This window comes from Candoia aspera, chromosome 6 (genome assembly GCF_035149785.1).
Source record: "Candoia aspera isolate rCanAsp1 chromosome 6, rCanAsp1.hap2, whole genome shotgun sequence".
Classification (NCBI taxonomy): domain Eukaryota; kingdom Metazoa; phylum Chordata; class Lepidosauria; order Squamata; family Boidae; genus Candoia; species Candoia aspera.
In genome coordinates, this window is record NC_086158.1 from 85,986,953 (window position 1) to 86,005,802 (window position 18,850).

Genomic DNA, 18,850 nt, shown 5'->3' on the forward strand with positions numbered 1-18,850 from the left:
GCAAACAAAAAAAACAACACTGGCAGAACTGAAGCAGTTAAGAGTGGCTTCTATATTCTGAGTAAAATGAGTATCAAAAACAGTAAAAAGGGAATAAATTCTACAATAAGAGAAGTAGTTTATTCTTAGACACATGTAGCCACTGCTACTTTTGAAAGGTTATTCTAGTCCAAATGCATTGCTGAGGCATAAATTCTGTTTCAGAAGTTCAGCATCAGAAATCTTTCATCTGGTTTCTTGCAAAAGAGTCATGTATTCTAGAAGCAGTTTCATTATCTAAGGTCCTTTCATCGCTTTTCCAATTTTTTGTACTTTGCTTCTGTAGAGGACAAAAGGCATGGCCTTAGTGCAAGTAAAACATTTCATTTGCATTTTAATTGTAAATCTAGTAGCACAGTCTGTTGTGTATAAGAAGAAATTAGAACAAAACATTGATACTAAGCACATTCAATGTAATTTCTTCTTTTAAATGACAACTTATGTCAGATCACAAACTTTAAAATTGATTTGATTTCTTAAAAGAGCTGGGAGTACTGCTTTTGAAGGAATGTATCCAAAATTCCCTTGGATATCTAGAGTTTTCCTATTCTTTGCCGTAAGACAAACATCCTACATAAAATTAAACTTCTTGAGGCAGAATGAGGATCAGCTACCATATATAAATCTTAATGTTCTAATGCATTTGTTGTCTCTTTCAAACTGCCTCTGAAACTTAATAAACAACTTCTGAGTTTTGGAATATGCTAAAAACTTCACCTAGTCATGAGTACTGACAATTACTTTTCAGGGTTATGTTAAGAGCAGAAGTGTTCATGGGTGGTGGGGTGTAAAAAAAGGCAAAATACCTTTTGCCCTGCAATCACCTTGATGCCCCTGGTTAAGGGTGAGACAACAGTCACATCCTGTCATTATAACTAAAAATTGAGAAGGGAAGAGAAACTGGAATAGATGATACCAATACAAATACATAAGGTCTGAACTGATTAATCAGGAACTTGAAATACCAGAAAATGCACATATGAAAATAGTATAAAGTAGAAAAGCAAAGGAATTATTTACTGATTGGATCAAATCACTGATTAAATTCTTATCTACTTGATAGGATTTTGTCAGCAATTATTCCTCCCAGATTTTGCTTTGGTTGGCCTTTGCCTAAACCCTTCATTTATATCCTTTTCTTTTTTTGAGGGAAAAAGCACTTGGTATGAGATCAAACAGAATGGCAACTAGGTGTGTTGTTCTAATAATCGTTACTAAAATGCAACTTGAGGCCCATTTTAACATTGTCAGTTAACAGTCTGTTCTGCCAGATACTCAGTACAAAGCTATGTTTCTCAGCTATTGCTGCATATTGATTTTTGCTTTGAATTTATTTCAGGAGAGCCTAATAACAGTAATAAGCATCCTTTGTTTTCCAATACTTGCAATCAGTAGTGGACACTGGTGGCACAGTCACCATCTGAATTAGAAACAGATTAGGCGTGGCAGCTTTGTATCAAATCCCATTGTAAATCTCAACAATTCATGCGAATTGAACCCCAAAAAAATCATAGTTCAATAAACCATGATTAAATCATAGTTTGGTGAAATGTGCAACCCTTTTGGCCATAACTGAAATAGGTGAGAACTAATTTCAAAATAGAGAACAGCCTTTTGATCTCAACAGTAACCCATAATGCAGAAGAAGAAAGACACTAACATTCAATTATTCCCCACAGATAATTACAAGGTGGTAGAATGCTGAATCAGACATCCAGTGCTTTGCTTTAGGTCAGGCATTGCCAACTCTCTTTCTCTGCAATATGAGAGGTGTGGAAGTTGGCATCATACGATACAACTTACTAGTATTAACAAGGATAACATCCCCAGCCCTTGCTTGGGGAAACAGATAAAACCAAAACCTGCATGTCATGGGACTCCTAACAGCACTGTTTTAGTAATATCACAAATAACTACCAAGTTTCTTGGAATATGCATCCAGCTTGTAGGCAGCCTGTTCCAAAGCTGCAACTTGCTCTTCAATCTGATTGATTTGTTCCAGATATGGCTGAAGTGCAGCATCTTGGGGAAAATGGAGAGGGGAAAAAAAAGTAACTCATTGAGGATTAAAAAATAATTGCTACTTGATAGGAAGGTGCCTTCTACTAGATCAGACCACTGGTTGTTACTGCCCAGGGTTGTCTACTCTTGATGGACAACAGTTCTCCAGGTCTCACTGCCGCCTGCCGCCTTCTCTTTGGTGCTGGAGATTAGAAAAGCTGCATGCATGCAAAGCTATGCCTCTTCTCCTATGAGTAATACATAGAGCTATGAATATTAGATCTTAAGTAACAGATCAATGCCCTCCATGTTTTCTTTTAAAATATTTGTTGTCTTATGCTGTTGGGTTTGCTGGAGCCTTCCTCAGCCATTCTTTGGACATGCATTAAGAAGCCAATCAACTGCCTGATCATGGATTAACATATCCACCTGGGAAAGGCTATGCTAAGGTCTCTCAGACCTTCTTTTTGTTCTTGTACATTTTTCATACTCAATTCTTTCTTGGAGGTATTTTGACATACCTCCAAAATGCGAACAAGCATAGTAACATCCTATGATTGTACATAATTAGAGTTTATTTCTACTTACATTTCTGGTTTAAGTCTTTCAAATTCCGACTTATGTTTATAGCAATGTCTTTCATTTCCAGGTACTTCAAACTAGTTAGTTTGTTCATGTTTTCCAGGAGTTTGTAATCTTCACTAGTTGCTAAAAAACATAAGGAGCAACAAATGGCTGGGTTCACAAATACTAAACCCAAAACCATGGTTTACCAATCATAGTGGCTGGACCACATGTCACACTGAATCAAAAACGAAATCAACCAAGTGAAACTTTCCTTCTGTAAAACGTAACCACAGTTTTAGTTTCAATGATGTTCATAATATGTAAATAACTCTCTCATGCTGATCATGGAATATGAATCTGAAAACCATCAGTGTTGATTTTGGTTTTTAATTTTATCAGAAACACTCAGAAATATGTTTTTCTCAAGAGAGGAAAGGAGGAAGTTAAGGGCAACTGCACAGTTTCCTGTCTAGACTGGGCCACAATCAGAAGCCTGTCAAAAGTGGATGGGGCTAGAGCTATTAGCAGACGTCACTCTTTTTTATGAAACAATGGGGAAAAAGTGGGCTGACTGACCAACTGATCAGACATGTTCTGACTCCATTTGAAATTTCCTTTTTTTAAACAAGTAGTTTCTCTCAGAAAGTACTTTTTGACTCCTGTTTAGGATTTCAAGAAAATTTGCAAAGAATCATGTTAAATTTAATATTAACTCACCAGTCAGTTCACCTGTTAGGTAAATAGCCATTTTGTTGAACATCTCCTTACAAAGTTCATTAATATCAGCTTCTGCTGGTTCTGTGGCTTCTTCTGCAGTTTCCACAACAGGTTCCTCTATTCAGAAGTATAAAAGAAACACTTGTATTTAGAAACACAACCTTAATGTTATCAGCTGTAGGAAGTCCTGAGGATTAGGACTCTTGACTGTATATATAACGTAAGAGCCAAAAATCATCGGTATGCAAACACCTTCACCTTACTGTTACCAATACTTGAAAGAAAGACCCTGGTTCATTTGCTATCTATCTATCTATCTATCTATCTATCTATCTATCTATCTATCTATCTATCTATCTATCTATTTTTCAAATTTCTATTACCACCCATCTCTCCCAAAAGGGGAACTCTGAGCAGTTTACAATAAAATAAAAATTAAAAGCATATAAATTACATATAAGAGACCAATAAATAAAGATAAAATAGATATAAAATCCAAGAGGTGAAGATCTTATTCGTTGGGGAGAGATCTAGCCACCCCCAAGAATTGGTGCCCCTCCCACCTCAGGCGAGGCAGCAGAACCAGGTTTTCAAGTTCTTCCAGAAGGCTGGGAGCGAAGTGGCCTGTCTCACCTCCGGGGGCAGAATGTTCCAGAGGGCGGGTGCCACTGCAGAGAAGGCCCACCTCCTGGACCCTGCCAGGTGGAATTCCCTTACCGGCAGGGTTTGTAGCATGCTCTCTCTTCATGACGGGTGGGACGGGTCGATGTTAAGGGGATGACAGGGTCCCTCAGGTAACCTGGTCCCATGCCATGTGGGGCTTTATAGGTGATAACCAACACCTTGAATTGGACCCGGAAGCAAACTGGTACCCAGTGCAGCTCACGTAGCAGTGGTGTCACATGTGCCGATCTTGGGGCACCAATAGCTGCTCGCGCGGCCGCATTCTGGACCAGTTGAAGCTTCCAGATACTCTTCAAGGGTAGCCCCATGTAAAGCACATTGCAGTAGTCTATGTGGGAGATGACCAGGGCATGAGTGACTGTTTGGAGGGCTTCTTGATCTAGGAAAGGGCATAACTGGCGCACAACACAGAGTTGCGCAAAGGCCCTTCTGGCCACGACTACCACCTGCTCTTCGAGCAGGAGTCGTGAGTCCAGGAGGACCCCCAAGATACGCACCGGGTCTGAATGGGGCAGTGCAACCCCATCCAGAACTAAAGATAACTTCCCAGATACAGAGGAGCTGTCAACCCACAGCCACTCCATCTTACCAGGGTTCAGTTGAAGCCTGTTGTTCCCCATCCAGACCCCCACAGCCCCCAGGCACTGAGAGAGGGTAGTCACAGCATCACTTACCTCACCCGGGACAGATAGGTAGAATTGGGTATCATCAGCATACTGATGATACCTCATCCCATGGTGATGGATGATCTCACCCAGCAGTTTCATGTAGATGTTGAATAGGAGAGGGGAGAGAACCGAACCCTGCGGCACCCCACACAGCAGGGACCGAGGGTTGGATCTCTCACTCCCTATCACCACCGATTGGGACTGGCCCTGGAGGAAGGAGGTGAACCAGTGTAAGACTACGCCACCCACCCCCAACTCCCTGATCCAACCCAAAAGGATACCATGGTCAATGGTATCAAAAGTTGCTGAGAGGTCAAGAAGAGCCAGGATGATGCACTCCGTCCATCCCGCTCTCGCCAGAGATCATCCACAAGTGCGACCAATGCAGTCTCTGTCCCATATCCTGGTCTGAAACCTGACTGAAAGGGGTCCAGATAATCAGTTTCCTCCAGAATCCTCTGGAGCTGCAACGCTACCACTTTCTCAACCACCTTTCCCCAAAAGGGAAGGTGGGAGACTGTCATGAGTAAGGATGGCGAGCAGGGGGCTCCCATCCAGACTGTCAAGCGCATGCGTAGCACTGAGGAATTGTTCAGCCATTCAAAGAGACACAGATCGGGACCGCCTTAACCCTTGGGGGTTATATGTCTGGGTTTTTCCCACGCTTCTTCAGTTTGTTAGGATTCCTGTTAAGTACTAGCAATAAATATTAGAGACCAGTTCATTGTCTCAGTGTGTTTCCTGGTTGTTAGGACAGAGACAGGGCGAAAATTGCCCAGTATAATAGGGTCCAGGGATGGCTTCTTGGGGAGGGGGTGTACCAGCGCCTCCTTAAAGGCAGCCAGAAACATCCCCTCCCTCAAGGATGTGTTAACCATTGCCTGGACGCAACCACAAGTCACCTCCCGGGCTGATTTTACCTGCCAGGAAGGGCATGGGTCAAGGTGGCATGTGGTTGCATTTGCAGTCCAGAGGATCCTGTCCACTTCCTCAGGCCCAACAGGATCAAACTGTTCCCAGATAACAGGGTAAGCACGTTCCCTCAGCATCTCCCGAGACTGTGCCTCACACTTAGAGTCCAACTTAGAATGGTTCTGAGCGATTTTATCCTGCAGAGGCTCCAAAAACTCCTCCGCATGGCCCTGTAGGTGGATCACTGAATCCCCCTTACCCAAGCGGGATCGGGTAATCCCAAACAGGGCCGTCTGGCAACATTCTGCGGACGCAATATGAGTGGAGAAATATTGAGGTTTCCCTGCTCTTACCGCCACAAGGTAGGCTTTAATAGCGGCTCTAGCTTGTGTTCAGTCAGATTCGGTCCTTGTCTTCCTCCAGCAGCAATACTTGTATGCTGCCCAATAAAAATGTTGCTGCAGACGCTCCCTGTCTGGTCTACGTGTACTATCTTCCAGGGCTATTCTGCTTTGGACAGTGGGAGAGCACAGTGTCCAACATTACATCTCTGAGCTGATATCTAGCTCAAATATATGGATCAGCCAGAATAGCAGCTGACCAGAGATGGCAGGGAGTGTCCACAGTGATGGATTCGGTGGTTTTGACCAGTGGTTAGACTTATAGGTTTAACCATCTGTCAGAACTTGCCCACACTTCACCTGCCATCTTTCCCAACCAGGGGTTGAACTCCCAGGTAAGAGGGATGGCATGCAAATGGGAGGAGGCTCTTTGTACACCAGGTCTCCAAGCCTGTTATGGGATCAGACACTAAAGGGTTGAAAAAATTACAAGTCGTGCTAGCTGAAAAAGAGATCTGGAATGCAAATATAATGATTGTACGAAAGTATATCCAAACACAAGACATACCAAGGTGTTTCAAGCCTAGATGTGAAGAGACAGAGAAATGAACGTTTTTGTACTCCCTACTATCATGGTACAGTCATGACAAAAGACATCTTGACAACTAACCAGACTACCAGATAAACAGCTACTCAATATGAAACCATTAGGTGAGATCATCCATTGCCGTGAGGTATCATCAATATGCACAATCTGGGGGTCCTTCTGGACTTATGACTCAAGAAGGAAGTGGCAGTCATGTCTAGGAGGGTCTTTGCACAGCTTTGTGTTGTGTACCAGTTGCACCCGTTCCTGGATCAAGAGGCTCTACTCAGAGTTACTCATGTTCTGACCACCTTCTGAATGGACTACTGTAACAAGCTCTACATGTGACTACCTTTGAAGAGTATCTGGAAGCTTCAACTGGTGCAAAATGCAGTGGTGCAGGCAGTTATGTGTCGCCCTAGAATTACACCTCTGCTCTGTGAGCTGCATTAGTTGCCAGTTTGCTCCCAGATCCAATTCAAGGTGCTGGACTTTAAAGTCCTACATGGCATGGGGCTGAGTTATCTGAGGGACCCCTCTCTGATTACAACTGCCTGTCACATCAGGTCTGGCAGGAGAGGCATGTTACAGTCCCATCTGCTAAAGAATTCCATTTGATTGGACCCAGGAGATGAGCTTTTTTTGCCGAAACACCTGCCCTTAGGAACATCATTCCTCCTGAGGTGAGATCAATTCCAACTGTATTGTCCTTTTCAAAATCTCTTAAGACATTGTTTTTTCAGCAGGCTTGGGGATCCCATGATAATAGGGAGCCTGTGAGATGGCGGTATCGTATGTGAGATTTTGGTGCATTCTCCTGTTATCTTATTTATATTTTATGTTGCTTTTAATAGTTACATAAGATTTAATTGTTTGTATGCCACCCAAAGACATGTCAGTGAGATGGGTGGCTACATAAATTTGATTAAAAAATATGAACAATGCTAAGGATACCCAGTAATCCAGCATGGCCTCTCAAAAGAGAACGAGAGAATAAAAGTTTGAAGTCCCATATTCCATTCCACTGAAGATCATCTCAGAGAGCACTCCAAGGAGACTTCCCATGCCTATTGTCACTTGGGCAACGACAAGGAAGGTACCACTGATATGTAAGAACTGAATGAATTAGTGAATGTCAGGTGCTTATATTGTTAAAATAAGCTTTTAAAGTCTATCAGTAGTCTCTTGCTATTGTTCAGTAGGGTCATTCAGTGACTCTGCACTAGTGCTGCATAAAAAGATTCCCATTCTATAGAAGAGGACAAACTTCTTGTAACACAGATGGATGCTCTGACACTCCTGCTGTCCAGCAATCAGGCCCTGGAAGGTGAAACCTGCCAACCAGCAAAAGGATCAGGAGAACAAAACTTCAAGGACAGCCAGCATAAGAGTCATTTGGCCAGTGATGGGTGATGCATCAGATGTTGGTTTATATCATTCCTTGTGCCAGCCTCCAAGGGTTTCTTGGCATCAAATGCCACACTACGTACACAGAGGTAGATCACTAATTGTCTAACAATATTGGAGTATGGTCTCTTTAAAAATGAAAAGATCACCAAGATGCCTTGGAATCCTAGCTCATGATCAACTCGCTTTGCCACATTGCTCCAAAATGTAGATGAAGTGCTCATAAGCAAAGCTATGGGGTGTCTCCCTGTCCTAGTCCACATTCAGCCACTATAGCACCCTAGCTGTTCTTCCTCTCCTGGAACGCGGGCTAACCTGCAGCCTCTAGGAGTTGGTGGGTCCAACAGACAGCCTAATTTGAGAGAGCCAAGCTTTCTAGCTCCCCAAGCGGAATGTCCTGGTGGAGACAGCCCAGGTCCCCGGGAGGCGGTCTACCCAACCGGCCTAAAGCGGCCACTAGATGGAAGTCGATCCCACCCCCTGCTGTGAACTGGCCAGGCCACTGGCAGGAAGCGCCTTAGATCCGCCACCCTTTCGAACCGGGTGCTCTTGGCTCAGGGGAAAAGAGCACTGCCAGGGAAGCCCGGTGGCTGCGCAGGGGTGGGCTGGAGAGGATAAAAGGCAACGTCACCGGCCGGGCATGGGTCCCATGCTTAGGGGAACGTGGGGAAAGGCTCAAGGGAAGCTGTTTGGCCTTGCTGGGGCCTAACCGGCCTTTCCTGCGGGGAAGAGGCGCGCCCGACTCCTGGCTTCGGTGGGAAGTGGGGTGCCGAGGCGTCGGCTCCTCCGCAGAGCCGGCTGCGGGGGAGGCTCTGCTCACGCCCGCGGAGGAACTCTCCAGCGCGCAGGGCCGAGGGGCGCGCCGAGCAGGCAGTCCTGCTACCATGCGGGGGAGCCCGGCGAGGCGCTTACGTTTGGAGGCTTGGTGGCGGGCCTCCAAGCTGTCTTCCAGCGAGGCGGCGGCCGCGGCCATGGCAGCCTTCCCGGGAACAGAGAGCGAGGAGGGCTGGCGGCGGCGGCCCCCGAGCGCGGTCGGCGGCTCCGGGCGCTGCTGCGCGCTCGCGGCCACCTCAGGCGCCCGGCATCCTGCTCTGCGCGCCCCTCGGCCTCGCTCGCGTCTTCTCGGAGGCTGCGCTCCCGGCCCGGAGCTTCCCACTGACTTGCGCCGCCCGAGCCGAGGGGCAGGGCCCTTAAACGCCTCTTCCGGGGCGCGACTGTCAGGGGACCTTCGGCGCCGCTCGCAGGGCGCAGCTTCGGGAGTCCTGCGGCGCTGCGGATAAGTCCCCGCCGGCCGGGAGCGTTTGGGCTGGGAAATGAAAAGTGAGTCGGATGCGCATTGGAGACGGGCCTTCCCCGCGATGCGCCTTGGAAGCAGGGAAAGCGTCGCCCAGGAGGAGCCCGGCTGCGAAGCCCCCTCGGCCCTGCTCCCCCTGAGGCCTAGGGACGGGGAGGCGCGGTGTTGACGCACCAGGGGCTGGAAGAGGAGCCTGGAGCCCAGGGAGAAAGGTCGCAATGGCAGCTGGGCTTAATTGGAGACCTGGCCATAATTGCCCAGAAATATACAGTATTGCCCTTCAGCCTGTTGCTTATATGGGAGTTCATGCTATGTACTGTATTCTGGTTCAGTGTTTTTCAACCTTGGCCACTTTAAGGTGCTGGCTGGGGAATTCTGGGAGTTGAAGTCCACACATCTTAAAGTGGCCAAGGTTGAGAAACACTGTTGCAGCTGTTACTGGATCAGACTGTAGGTTGCATAGAGTCAGGTTTATGATCCAAAGTAGCATATAAACCTGACAAATTAAATAAATAAAAATGGACCTGTATGGTTTAGAAAAGGAATGTAGAAGCAAGCACATTAGTAATACATTCTGGAGAGGCATAAACCAAACCAGCTCTGGAGTAGTCAACCATGTGTGTTCAACAGATCATGAGAATTGGAAATGTGAATGCAGCCAATACTGTATGACTTCCTTTTTTTAAAAAAAATGATATAACTTGTCTTTATTTATCCTGTTGGTCATTGAGGAGCTCAAGGTGGGGTACATAGCCCTCCTTTTCATTGTCCTCCGCAACAACCCTGTGAAGTAGGTTGGATCAGGGGAGGGGAAGGCCCAAAGTCCCCCATGGAGCTTCTGTGGTTGAGTGGCCTAGAACCTGGGTCTCCCTGTTTTTAGCCCAACGTCTTAACTTCTACTCCAACTCAGGTGTTTCTCAGAGGCCTTGTTTGTTGGGGTTTCAAGAAAGTGGCTGAGCAATTTCGCAGTGGATTTCATGTCAATTACAGTCGGGGCAAGGGGGAAATGATGAAATGGGTGTGGCAGTGTTATCGTGCAGATGCTGTGCTAATGTACTGCACAACTGCCTAAAGGTGAGATTTGTACAATGACATCACTGCATAAGGGTTATAATTTTGGTGTCGTTGCAATTTGCTGTGGATGCCACTGACAACCATGAAACCTAGTGAGCTGTTCTTCATGACAATTCAGTTTTTCAAGTCTTACAAGAATCCAGTGATCAGTATTATTTCGCTTGCAAACTTCCAGCCTCACCAAGCTCATTTCCTCTAGGCCCAGTCCTAGGAGACCTCAGTTCCAGCCCGGCCACCTCCTTCCAGGTCTTCACCACTCCATTCTGTTACTTCCTCTCTCTCCCTCACAGTACTGCAGCCCCAGGCACCATCATTCCTCTGAAGGCTTGTGCAAGCAAAGCAGAAAACAAAGCTTAGAGTAAGCACTGATAGACAAGCTTTGTCTATGGAAGCCCCATTGGGTTAAAAAAATGTGATCCTTTTCTTGATCTGTGTTTCTGATACAGGTATTTATAATTTTAGGTAGTTTCTCTTATACAATAGAATGTTAAAGCAATCGGGACTCTTCCTAAGGGAAGGCAGGTGTTGATTGTGCTTTAAAAAGTGGAAATCATCATAGAGTTTTTTTTACTGGAAACCCACTTTCCCCCCAAAAGTTAAAGAGATCTTATGGAAGGCTAGTGTAATGAAACTTGCAATTTTAAACATAAAAGAATTATTGTCATTTCAGTTAGTAAAGCCTGTCATTTGATACAAGGTAAAGACACACATTTTAATAGATTAAAAACTTTAATTGATTTAATTGCAGATTTAACAATAATTTTCTTTGGCCAACACTGGACTCTCCATAACAAATACTGTATGCAGTTATTTCCATACCAGTGAACAGTATAATAAGATTTTAATCGTATTTTGGATCTCCCCAAATTCTAGTCTCCACTATATAATACTTTGCAAGATTAAATTACATTTAATTAGTGGATAATGGGCTTTATTTTAATTCTTCCCAATTTAAATAGAACTTCCTTCTGCACACAGAAGTTGTTTTGCCTTGACTATTTCTTACAATGTCATTGCTTGGTGTCTAAAGTTAAAACATGCAAAGACTTGTCCACATGTCCCCCTAACCAGCTTGAAGATGCCTTGCTAACCATTCTTTTAGGACATGTCCTCATTATGTTGCCTTTGTTTCATCCCTCAGCCCATAGTTGAGGCCCCCTCACTTGGAATTTAGTTGATTGGATGTTAATGTGATTTTTTTGTCATCTCTGCATGCAAGATAAAGTTGTAGAAGTACTAGTAATTTTGATATGCTGGCTGGAGAATTCTGGGAGCTGAAGTCCACACATCTTAAGGTTCCCAAGTTGAGAAACACTGATATGGTGTATGCTTATAAGCACACACTGCCCAATTCCTGTTGGCTGCTTTTAAATGCCCAACCCTGTTAAGAACATTAATTTGATGTGGAGTCCTTGGTGCCCTCTGAGCCTTGTTGTTTTCTTGCAGACGTTTCATTGCCGGACTAGGCAACATCTTCAATGCGAAAAGGGAGTGGGATTTGCTTTCTGTTTATATACAATGGCTTGCCCTGCTTGCACTGGTGGGGGTGTTGTTCTCTCCAAACCCCACTCCTTTTTCGCCCTGAAGATGTTGCCTAGTCTGGCAATGAAACGTCTGCAAGAAAACAATAAGGCTCAGAGAGCACCAAGGACTCCACAGTTCAACCCTGAGCTACAAATATTCTCTTCAATTAATTTGATGTTTTTTTCTACTACCAGCGGGGAGGAGGGAAAACACAGCCACCAACTACTGCCCTTTAGCTGTCCTGCATTAAAACTGGGCTAGAAACCAGGAGTCTGTGAGTTCTAGTCCCACCTTAGGCATGAAAGCCGGCTGGGTGACCTTGGGCCAGTCCCTCTCTCTCAGCCCAACTCGGTGCAATGTAGACTAGCCTCCTCGTGGTGCACCCCGGGCAATATGACTTGTCACAGCTAAATGGTCAACACATCTGTCTGCTGGACCTCAAGGATTTCCCAGCAAGAAAAAGCAGCATGAACACCAAGCTGCTATGCCAGATGATTAAAAAAAAATTAAAACTGTAAAAGATAGCACTACTGTACTCACTGGCCTTGTTATGCGGCAGGATAGGTATCAACTGTTGGGATAGAGCAAATTATGCCGACATACTTTTGTGTTGCCTCCTAGACTGAAGGAAAGCACCTTTCAAGGGCTATCTGGATAAACTCGTAAAACCATGCTTTACTGAAGCCGATAGCTTTATCTGATACTGAGTTAGAAGTTCCCTCAATGTATCTCCATTGAAGGCTCAAGAATTTATTCTGTAGGGAAAGGAGATGGCTGTTTTTTTCTTCATTGGAACTGTTTGCATTTCTGCTCATATATCTCGTCTATCTTGCGCTCCTTTTCCCATTAGCTTCTGCCCGGGAATCTTACGCTGAATTCATTAAAGTGCAAATAAACATTTGCCTATTCAGCTTTAGTTTCCGTTAAGATCAGTAATTCCTTCCAAAGTTCTTACTACTTTTGCTTCTTTGACTACGTTTTCCATAATAATTAGCATCTAGTCAAGGATAATTGATTTCTTGTCTCTTCTTGCATCTGAAGGAGAAAACTGTTAGGAAGACAAGTTTAGATTTTCCAGGAAGGCGGATGCTTGGCAGAACCTGTCTCCCAAATGATGGCAGAGTAATTAAAGTCCTTCATCAGTACTGTTTCACACATCTTTGAAAATACAATTTGTTTTCAGAACCTGCCATCCGTATCTAACAAAATGTTTTGTGTATATTGGGTATCTCAGAATGTCAATAAAAACTTACAGTATTTGTTTCTTTGCTGCTGGTAATTCAGTTCAGGAACTAAAACATTAACTCACATAGTCTGGCCTTTTACTATGGCCATATTTTGGCCAAATATATATAATTGTTAGCATGACTGTACAGTTCTTGTCAATACATACATATGGTGTACTTTGCTATATCATGCTGTATTTCCAATTTGTCAAATAATTCATTTCATACTTCACAAGGATACTGTGGTGCTAGTTGTTCATTCAGATCATGTGGTTTGCTAACATTTCTGTAATACTGAAAGATGACTGACATTTGTTATATTTGCATCATTGTTACCTTATTTATTTAAGAAAGCAAAAAGTATGTACAGTGAACTTATTCTGCAGTAGTTGTCTCTTTCACCTTCTATGAACAAGAAAGGTTCTCACACTCCTAAGGAGATGGAAGCTATGGAAGAGTTTTCGTCTTCAGAAATACAGTGCATCCTAGCATCCATCCTCCCACCCACATGGCGACTTTTAGTAAAACATGCAGGCTCCCTGACCTTTGAGCTTGCTTTCTTTGTGTGAGGAGAGAAAGTACAAAACAACCTTCTTCCCTGAAAAATACTTCATTTTTTCAAGTTGCATGATACATTATCAGTAAAAGCGCAATATTGCTGCACTAATACAAGAAATCACAATGAAAATGCAGATGATTGTACCAACCAACAATAGCCATACAGGGAAAGGTTCTTAAGTATTACTGCTGCACTGGCTTGGAGAGATTGTCTTGATGCATCACACAAGAACAACTATAGCAGAGATGGAAGAATATGACATTATTGAATCTAATTTCTTCACCAAATGCCTTTGGGTTGCACATATCAGTTTACATAAACGACAAAGGATATATCCAAGCAGGACTAAATGGGACTGCATTGGGTCAGAACAAATAGCAAATCTATACAGTGCAGGAAAGTGCTTCATGTTCCTGACATTCACAAGCAAAACATCCACAGGTGATCAAGACAAGTGGATTTTGTATTAGAGATCACACGGGGCATCAGAAGGACACAGGGAAGTTACGTGGTGGCGAATTACGTAGTAGAACCAGCTTTATTGCTAAGCCTCCAGTATATAGTTCTGCATGTGGCTTTGGGCTCTAATGTGGCAGACGTTAAAAACAATGTACAAAATTGTAGGTTAAAAGCAATCTCCATGACATGATGTACTTCTATTAAGGGCAGAGATATTCTCAGATCAAAATTGATTCATGGTGACAGCATCCATGCAGTTTTCTTGGCAGTGTGATGCAAATAGTTTGCCACTGTCTTCTCCTGAGGTGTTTTTTCAACTTCTCAGACTAGCCAACACCCTAGAATTCCCAGGTGATCCAAGTACTAACTAGGTCTAGCCTTACTTTGCTTCTAAAATCTGCCAAGGTCAGAGGCTGCACTGTCTAGAAGACAGAGAATGAAATCTCAATGTATTAATAGCAACTACAATTGGGATACTCAAGTGCTGAAAACTGGCTGAAGATTAACAATGGCTAGCATATAATGGATTGATATATTGTCTGGCATTAAAAAAATACTTGCACTTCTATTTCAGGACATTTATAAGATAATCAGACAAGGAGAATGCATCCAATAGTCAAGGATGCATCTGAGGCAGTGGACTGCAATCCTATGTATATGAGTGAAAATAACAGCCGCATATAGTTTGCCACCCAAACATCTGGTAGGAATCTCCAGCTTCAGAAGGACATACAGTATATGCTTTGTTAACATTGGGCATATTACCCACTGACTGAAAAAGATAGGCATTTAAAAAAAAAAATTTAGTGTCCATGATACATACCAATCCTTCTATTTATTATAATCTAGGAATGTAGACACTTTACAGTGGTCAAAATAATCTACTGAAATGTAAAAGGAGTTTTACATTGTCAGAAAATAGTATACAGTATGCTATTTTCTTGTGTATAAATCGGGCTATTTAAATATGCTTACCATCCTGCAGATCTTTAGCCAGGTTTCAGAATTGTCACTTGAGTATTTGAATCCTAGCACCCAGAATAACAATAACACACCAGCTCATTACAATCTCCAGTATGTACATGGTTTTCCTTCGAGAAGTGAAACCTGTGCAGAAATATTCCTTCTGTGAATACTGGCAATGCCAAGTTTCAAATTTAAACTTGGGCTTCATATCTGACCTGGATAAGTACAGAGATTACTTTGAAAGATTAAAAATACAGTGCAAAATTTAGATCCAGGTTTGTGATCCCTTTAAAACTCAGGGGATGTTTCCTTTTTCATTATGTCTGATCGTATATGGCTAAATACATAAATCTGCTTATGTTTTATCTCTTCTGCATGAAGAAAACTCACCCAGCAGTAGACTGGTAGTGTTTAGAAAGAGGTTAAAAGAACCATTCGTCCACCCAGTTCTGCTTGAATATCCCCTATCCCAAAGCTCCTTTTTGTAAAGAAAAGGGCAGAGATATTCCTAGAGGCAGGATTATAAAATATAATTAAATGCTTTACTAGCCTAAACATAATGAAACCGCAAGAAGAGTAATTAATACTGCATGTATTCAGCAATAAGCTAGAAGTTCCTGTTAGATTTGAACTGGATGTTCTTGGGAGTTTGAGAGTTTAATAGGTCTAATCTGGACAGAATGGGGTAGACACCCTGACTCCTATTCAGAGAATTCACACTGATATAATTCTCCTGCACTTGGGCTGTGTCCAGTCTGCCCTCTTCTGTAACAACACGTTCAGCATTCTGCGGAGCCAGATTTTCTTCAGTCAGATGTTCTCCCTGCAAGGAAGGAAAGGGGAAAGACACTTGTCATTCAGAAATGTGGTGAAGGAAAGACTAAGGCATTCTTCCAAAAGCAAGGATTTTTCCTTCTTTCTAGGATGGTAATACTGCTATGTTAGCTTCTTGGGTATATTGATTGTAATATCTTGAATTTCAGGAGGAAAGTAAATGACACAAATGAACTGAGTGCCAACGAAGAGCGAAAGAAGGAAAAGCGCTGAGTAGTTGCAGGTATCTGAATTCAGTATGTGGGTGACATGCTGGATTCCTGTAGTTGGTCTGGGAATTGTAGAAGCGAGAGGAAATATTCACATCCAGTGGTAAAAAATGCATTCATACAAAGGCATACCATGAAAATAGAGAGGTAAATATTTCTTGCGTGCCTTTCCCTAAACATTTGGGTCCAGTTGAGTGGAGTCCCCTTTCGGTTTTTAATTATCCCATTTGGTTTGCCATTTTATATATGGGTGGTCTTTTTTTTAAACTATCATGGTTATTTTTTTGACAATGTTACTTCTACTGTGCATCACCCAGTGTCACATTGGTTGAGTTGAGTGGCCCTATAAAGGGCTTAATTAATTAATTAATGAATTACCCTACCTGCAGAATTGGTGTGATAGAGAATAAGATGCACCATACACCATCATTGAACCATCTAATGATCAGCTAATTCTTGATCTTTTAATCTGCCAGACGCTGGGAGTGAATGACAAAGCAAAATCTTTAGAATCTACAGAGGCAGCAAGTTGCCATCTCCTCTACCACACTGCTGAATCATTTCCCTGCCATGAGACAGGGCTGGCCCTGCAAGCTCTGTAAATTTTAGTTAAATGTACATGATCTTCTGAAAGTTTAAAAAGTGTTTCTCCAATAATGTAGATTATTATACCACTGTTCACTCTGTGTGAGATGGGCAGTCATATAAATTTGACAAATAAATAACGAACTAAAAAAATAGATTCAGGGATCAAAAAAACCAAGATGAAAACCATGACCTCACAGTGACCCTTTTTTATGAGCAGTTACATGTAGAAAAGGGGTGGGGCTTTGACCATGTGGTCACTGCTGCTCTATTTTTTTTTACCCTTCCCTGCAGACATCCATGCCATTATTATTTTACAAGTAGATTTATATAGAATGGAAGTCCATTTCTTTCTCCATTTATTGGTTGATGCATGTGTACTGAACACTGTCTGGATTTAAGGATATCTGCTGTTAATAATGCACAGAAGTAAATTAATCTTGATGCTCCACATGGGATACAAAATGCAGAAACAACTATGTCTGTTTCCTCACTAGTAATTTACAGCTACAGTGACCATATGTCCTTTATTATAAAGGACAGTCCTTTATTTCAGAAAGCTGTCCTTTAGATTTATTTATTTTTCAAAACTCACTTTTTTCCTTTATTTTGGTCATTTAACTTTTACTGTACAAATGGTACCACTTAATGCACAGTCTTTCACATTCATGTGAAAAATATGAAAATTGAATTGTCTTTTATAAATAAATTTGCATATAATATTTGATTTAATATATTTTGATTAGAATATGCATTTTTCTACAGTTTTTCTTGGTTTTGTTCTTGAGTTTTCCTTTGTAAAGCAAAGTTATAAACATAAACAATTAATTTTTTTATCCATATGAACCTCTGTCAATTTGCCCCTTTTTCGTGTTTGTCCTTTATTTTTTCTAAGAAAATAATGGTCACCGAATTTATAGCATTTCTAGCATCATCCAACCATCAATGTGCTGATTTAATAGTGATGGGGATAGGTTTTTTATTGCCTCAGTGAGGGCTGGATGATGCTAAAAGATGCTTTAAAGCAACTTTTCTCAACCTTGGCAACTTTAAGAAGTGTAGACCAGCTTCTAGAATTCCCTAAGCAACATGGGGATTTGGGGAGCGGAAGTCCACGCATCTTAAAGTTGCCAAGGTTGAGAAACATTGCCCTAAAGCACTGGTGGGGAAATAGCTCTCTGTTGTGCTCTAGATCATTTCCAAGCCATTCCTGACAGTCTGCTTAATGTACCTCAGGTACCGAGTCTTTTTTCTTCAATTTGCTTCTCTCAAGGTCTTCCAGTTTAATTACCAAGGCTTCTGTCTTGGATATGATGCCACCAACAGAATTCTCCAACTGTAGCACTCGTCTCAGGAGTCTGTAGAGAGGGAGGGAGGGAGGGAGGGAGGCTTTGAGAACCCACTTTTAAGATAGTACATAGGATACTATGTAACAACTAGTCAAGGCCATTCCCTGCAAGTACATTTTCATCTGGTTCTGATGCATGCACAGCATGTGTTGGGATATGAAGTGTTTCTGCATGGTTATGAGTTTTCCTGACAGCAGAAGCAGGTTCTTCAGCAAGAATCAGTGAAGCAAGTTTACCATTTCAACAACAAGAAGGTTCATTTTAGGGAATACAAAGCAATTCAGAGAGGAAGAGCTATGTCCTTGCGTGCCTGGGAACAAAGGCAAGGGAAGATCTTGAAATTAGCAGTCTTCTGGACAAAGAGCAGGCAGAGTGGAAGAGAAGTCACAGAGTACTGTAAGTCCCTAACTTCCTATTTATACTCCATTGCCCGTTGTAGTCAGTAGGCTGGAAGGGGTAGAAGATGGGGGGTTTGAAAAATTGAACTCTCAGTTTTGGTACTCTCACCCACTCTATCCTGACCTGGCCAAAATCACAGCTACACATCAAAATTATACTCAAATTCAGAAGCTAATCAATGCCAAATCCTATGTCCCTCCAGATCCTAATCTCACACCTAACACTTCATAAACAACTTATCCACTCAACCTGAAAGCTAAAACCTACCATCTTGCTTTATTGTGCATGAATGAATGAATGAAACAGGTTTCAGATTTATTAATCAACATTAACAGTTTTTTTTGGTCTCTGCATGCACACATTTGCGTGTGTGTTTGTTAGTATATTTAAATATTTTCTGTCACGTTTGGGTCCATGTATTTTACATGTATATTTTGATATCGATTTGAT

At 42.5% G+C, this 18,850-nt stretch overlaps 2 protein-coding genes across 2 annotated transcripts in view; both read right to left on the reverse strand.

Annotated features, from left to right (window-relative positions):
- Nucleotides 1-94: 94 nt before the first annotated feature.
- On the reverse strand, nucleotides 95-9,030 carry BLOC1S2 (biogenesis of lysosomal organelles complex 1 subunit 2). The gene is made up of 5 exons (XM_063307592.1): nucleotides 8,835-9,030; nucleotides 3,325-3,441; nucleotides 2,629-2,748; nucleotides 1,957-2,061; nucleotides 95-319 (listed from the first exon to the last, which is right to left on the reverse strand). Exons 1-5 carry the CDS (start codon nucleotides 8,893-8,895, stop codon nucleotides 288-290), a joined length of 435 nt encoding a protein of 144 aa, XP_063163662.1. The 5' UTR covers nucleotides 8,896-9,030; the 3' UTR covers nucleotides 95-287.
- A 5,830-nt stretch (nucleotides 9,031-14,860) lies between these two features.
- Nucleotides 14,861-18,850, reverse strand: part of PKD2L1 (polycystin 2 like 1, transient receptor potential cation channel) — a 33,583-nt gene continuing 29,593 nt past the window's right edge. The window contains exons 14-15 of the mRNA XM_063307594.1: nucleotides 17,884-18,010; nucleotides 14,861-15,847 (exon numbers count right to left, since the gene is read on the reverse strand). Of these exons, the coding sequence (XP_063163664.1) occupies nucleotides 15,632-15,847; nucleotides 17,884-18,010 (343 nt within the window). The 3' untranslated portion in view covers nucleotides 14,861-15,631. The remainder of the gene's footprint in view (nucleotides 15,848-17,883; nucleotides 18,011-18,850) is intronic.